Source organism: Ictidomys tridecemlineatus, chromosome 2 (genome assembly GCF_052094955.1).
Source record: "Ictidomys tridecemlineatus isolate mIctTri1 chromosome 2, mIctTri1.hap1, whole genome shotgun sequence".
Classification (NCBI taxonomy): Eukaryota; Metazoa; Chordata; class Mammalia; order Rodentia; family Sciuridae; genus Ictidomys; species Ictidomys tridecemlineatus.
The window spans coordinates 115,790,294-115,795,397 of NC_135478.1; the positions used below are offsets into that span (position 1 = coordinate 115,790,294).

Sequence of the window (5,104 nt, forward strand, 5' to 3'; positions counted from 1 at the left end):
CATTTGACCCAGCTATTCCCCTTCTTGGTCTATTCCCTAAAGACTTAAAAAGAGCATGCTACAGGGACACTGCTGCATCGATGTTCATAGCAGCACAATTCACGATAGCAAGATTGTGGAACCAACCTAGATGCCCTTCAATAGATGAATGGATAAAAAAAATGTGGCATTTATACACAATGGAGTATTACTCTGCATTAAGAAATGACAACATCATAAAATTTGGAGGGAAATGGATGGCATTAGAGCCGATTATGCTAAGGGAAGCTATCCAATCCTTAAAAAATAAATGCCAAATGACTTCTTTGATATAAGGGGAGTAACTAAGGACAGAGTAGGGACGAAGAGCAGGAGAAGAAGATTAACATTAAATAGGGATGAGAGGGGGGAGGGAAAGGGAAAGAGAAGGGAATCTGCAGGGAAAGGGAAGGTGATCCTCAGGGTTTTATAAAATTACATACAAGAGGAAGTAAGGGGTAAGGAAGAAGTACACAAGTGGAATAAATGTTTTACAGTAGAGGTGGTCGAGAGAGAAGAGGGGAGGGGAGGGGAGGGGTGGGGGGATAGTAGATGATAGGTTAGAGAGCAGAATTCATCAGACACTAGAATGGCAATGTGTAAATCAATGGAAATGTAACTGATGTAACCGATGTGATTCAGCAATCTGTATACGGGGTAATAATGGAAGTTCATAACCATTCTGAATCAAATTGTGAAACATGATATATTAAGAAAGATGTAATGTTTTGAAAGACCAACAATAAAAAAAATAAAAAAATAAAAAAATAAAAAATAAGCCTCAGTGGCAGAGCATCAGGTTAATATTTTCAGTTTAATTTATACTTAACTGAACTTTAGTTGTTCATGGTAGATGAGTGGTATTATTTTAAAGGGCATCACTTTTATACCAGTTCAAATAGAGCAACTTTCTAAAAATAATATGGTAAATCTGTAGTACACTATATTTTCCACTTTATACAAATTTATAGTTGTTGAAATCAAATTGATTCCTGTCCCTGGGACCAATTTGTTTCAAATTAATCTGCTTCAGAGTTCTAGAAATTGGGGAATCAACTGAAAGAACTATTTGTTTCAGAGTTGGGGAGCTGACCACCTGGGAGGATAAGGAGGTGTTCAGTGGTGGAAATGTGGTATGCGACACTCCTGAGTGAGGGAGCAAAAAGTCCAGAGGGGAATAAGCAGGGTCTGTGGGAATCTGGCATGTCCAGGGCAGAAAGGTATATGATGGGTGGGAAGGGAGATGGAGCTGGAAAGAGAAGCAGGATCACATCACATACAGGGGAGATCCCACAGAACCTGATGATGCCCAAAAAACACTTGTTGAAGAAACAAAACAGAGATGGTAGGAGCCAAAGGAGGAGGTTTGGACCACATGGTTCTTCTAAGCCATTTTGTTCCCTGACAACTAGGTAAGACACTTCTCAAGGGTAGGGATGTCCAATGCACACTGTCCTCCCTGCTTCACTCCCCACTGGAAAATGGCTCCCTAACAACTGAAAACACAAGTAGAAGCTTCTGAGGGTGTAAGAACCCTTTCCTGAGAGCTGCCTGTGAGTTCACCACACAAAGTTGGGAACAGACAATTCTATGGTGGACCAGTCCTTCATGGAAAACAACATGCTCATGAGATGTCATAAGATGGAGTCCCTTATTCCATCAACTGCCAACTACTCTACAAGCACCAGCCCAAGAATTCCAGATGCTCAGAACCCGGTGATCTCATCTTTAGAGAACAATGGGACTGGGGCCTTCTAGGGACTCCCATTGGTGGGGAGAGTAGTGAGTCAGTTCACTCTTTGCAGACCTATAGGCCTGGTAACCAGAGTGAACCTTATGGATTCGCAAAAGGAGGACCTGGGCCTCCCTGGCCGTAAGTACACCCAGTCCTTTTGAGTGTGAGCGACAAACTTTCAGGGAAGACCCTTTGCATGGATGGGGTGGTGGCTGCCTGAATGGAGTGCTATTTAGTTAAGAGACAGACTCCTCTAGGAAACTAAGGACTCCTCGGAGGCAGAGACCATGTTCTGCCCAAGAAGAAAAGATACCATTGAGGTCCTTGCCCTTAGTGAGGCTTCTTGGTCTGAATGACTGCATGGGTCCCAGACTGGGGGCCAAAAGGCCTGACTTGAGTCTGGCCAGTTCTGGCCCCTCTACACCTAGTGTTTCTTATATGTAAAAGGCTAATGGGGTCGCTTATATGCCTTTCAAATATACTTTGACTGAATCAGGAAATTATTAGGCATGTCTTTGAGAAGGGTGGGAGGAAATGAGAGAATGAATGAGCCAAATCCAGGAGAGGAATTAGAAACAGTTCAGGTCTTAAGCTAGACCTGTCAGTCAGCTTGCCTCTTTTCTTTTTTTTTCTTTTTTCTTTCTTTTTTTTTTTTTACTGCCTCAGCGTGGGTCCCATGGTACTTCGGATTGTTGGGGCTCTGCACCGTGATAACTAGTGGCTGCATCCTCTTACTCCACTGGAGGAAGAACCTGAGGAGGAGACAGCGTGCACAGCAGTGGGTGGAGGTGATGAAAGCTGCCACCTTTAGTTATAGCCCACTGCTGTACTGGGTCAACAAACGACGCAGATATGGCATGACTGCTGCCATCAGAATAGACCCTCCCCGGGCTGTTGACAATACTGACATTCAACTCCAAATTCCGGATCTTCCTTCAGAGCCCCACCCCCGTGAAGACAGGCGTCATGCCTTAAGAGGCAAAAGCCCCAAGGAGGAAGCCTCTGTTCCCCTTCAGCCTGCTCTGGTGGTCCCACAGCAGCCCTCTCCTAAGGAGATGCCAGAGTGCCAGACCCCATCGCCATGCAGAAGCCCCAAGGAGGAAGCCCCTGTTACCCTCCAACCTGCTCTGGTGGTCCCACAGCAGCCCTCACCTAAGGGGATGACAGAGCACCAGACCCCATCATCCTTTTTGATTGTCTTTCCAGAGATCCCCTCTGCCCCTCCCCTCCACACCCTGAACTTTCCTCCCATGCTGTCCCACTCTGCCTCCTACCCCTTTCTCACGGCTCCTAAAAGGAAGGTTCACTTCTAGTCCCTTCCCACACTGGCCAGAGGGGTGAACTGACCAATGTGTAGACTTTTACTTCAGTGTCGAAGCCTCCTGTCACTGAACGTGAGAGATTCAGGGGCCAGTCAAGACTGTGTTCCTGATACACAGGTCATAACCCATATAGATGTTACATAGTAAAGTTTTTTGAAAAGTCAGAGTCATTTGTGTCTCATTTGACAGTAGGAAAGCAATGTCCTTCCCCAGTGTGATGGTGGCACAAGTCTCACCAATACAGTGAGAACTGGAGGCTGGCTCTGAAGAGACACACTGAGCCAATACTTGTGGATGAGCTCAATTCCCTCCATCAAGTATTCAATGTGTTCAAGACCCTGGGCTAGGTCCCCAAAGGCACTGCTCTTCTGCAGGATGGGAAGTAAAATTGCCACAAGAGTAACAATTGCCAATGGCACACAGCTACAGAAGTCCACAGTGGCTATGCCACTGGCCAAGCAAGTCATCATGAGGTCAGTGAACCTCACCACACTATGTGCTGACTGGGTGATGTCTATGATGTATCGACTCTTAGCTGGTTGTTTCTCTACATTATTTCTACCAGAACAACACTGCAAAATGGTTATTATGATTTTTCTTTTTCTGATGAGGAGACAGGTTCCAAGGGAATATGCCATTTCTTTTTGTTGTTATTTTTGCTGATCCTCTTCTCCCATGTACATCTGCCTGGCATTACAATTCCTGGTCTTTCCACCCCATGATATCCCTTCCCTAATCATGTCTTCTTAAAACATCCTTGGTGAATGAATGCTTCACTGTGTATGGAGTGTCATCAGCTTGGTCTACAGATTTGCTTACTGAAAGGGCTGGTGGTAACCACCTAATATTATATGGAGTAACACATCCAAAGCACTATCTTAAGATATCCACAGCTGCACAAAAGTTGAGTCCCCTGTCATTCTTCTACATGGGAATATAAATAATTTTTATACTTTCTGAATAAGGTCCAAAAAGGAGACACAAAGATAATTATCAGATATTTGGCCCCAGTTTAGAGATAAGAAAGCCTGAGAGCCTGATTCTGTCACACAAATTTTTCCCATTTACTTTGAAAATGAGCAAAACCACTTACCATATTTCATCTAAACGTTAAATGTACACATCCCTGAGAGAATGCCTGGTTTTGGCTATTTTGTGGTGTGTGTGTTTGTGATTCTCAGAAGTAAGTAAACATGTAGCCAATTTTTTTCTTCCCCGCCCCCCCCCCAATGTGGGCTGAAAGGCTTAGATCCAGCAACTGCAAAGAAAGACTGATTCTATGTATATGGCCTCTAGCAATATATTTTAAGCCATTTTCATTTTTTAAAGTTAAGTGGAACCATTTCTTCCTTGTGTAAACATGATCTTATATTGTATCTCAAAATACAAAACAGGACTACGCAGATCTTCTCTGGAAGAACAAGAACAGAGGTTCACTTCTCCATCACCTTGCCCCCTGGTCACCTTGCCCCCTTCAACTCTGCAGAGACCTAAAGCCCCTGACATATAGTCTTCACTGCTTCACACCCAACACTCTAATTCTGAAGGTAGATTCTAGGACATTAATTTGTGCCAATGATCAGTTAGCCCCTGCTTTCAAAGGATGAGAGAAGCCATAAACATAAATCGAAAAGATTTTCTTTTTTTAAAGAATCAAGGGACGGGGGGAGGCTTTGTAACACAGTGACCAAAACAAAATGTTTTATTCAGTTAAATTAAAATGGCTCTCACTGATATGAAATGAAGCTCAAACTGAGTTATAAAAACCTTGAATTCACCCCCTAAACTGAACCAAAATTGCTTATGTGTGACCAAAATAACTGCAGTAGAACAAAAGTAGATTTGCATTACTTCATATGAGAATACAAGTTAGGTTAAGTTCATATAATAAAAAATTCACACTCTGTAAAATCTCAGGATATCCAAATGTGTTCTGGTTTGGGTATGAAAGAAACAAAATCTAGTTGGTGTTTTTAAACAAGCCAAGGAGATGCACAGCAAACAAAAAGCTGTCAATAAAAACTGCTTG

The 5,104-nt window shown here is 43.2% G+C and overlaps 1 protein-coding gene across 1 annotated transcript; it reads left to right on the forward strand.

Moving 5' to 3' along the window:
* The first annotated feature begins 1,854 nt into the window (after window positions 1-1,854).
* On the forward strand, window positions 1,855-3,066 carry LOC144368487 (testis-expressed protein 38-like). Its single transcript, XM_078027462.1, has 2 exons — window positions 1,855-1,891; window positions 2,420-3,066. Exons 1-2 carry the CDS (start codon window positions 1,855-1,857, stop codon window positions 3,064-3,066), a joined length of 684 nt encoding a protein of 227 aa, XP_077883588.1.
* The last annotated feature ends 2,038 nt before the right edge of the window (window positions 3,067-5,104 follow it).

What these genes read in the sequence shown, in the direction of transcription:
- LOC144368487 (XM_078027462.1), top strand. Translation starts at nt 1,855, where the DNA reads ATGGATTCGCAAAAGGAGGACCTGGGCCTCCCTGGCC. An exon ending in GGACCTGGGCCTCCCTGGCC is followed by an intron (nt 1,892 to 2,419) that starts GTAAGTACACCC and finishes TTACTGCCTCAG; the next exon opens with CGTGGGTCCCATGGTACTTC.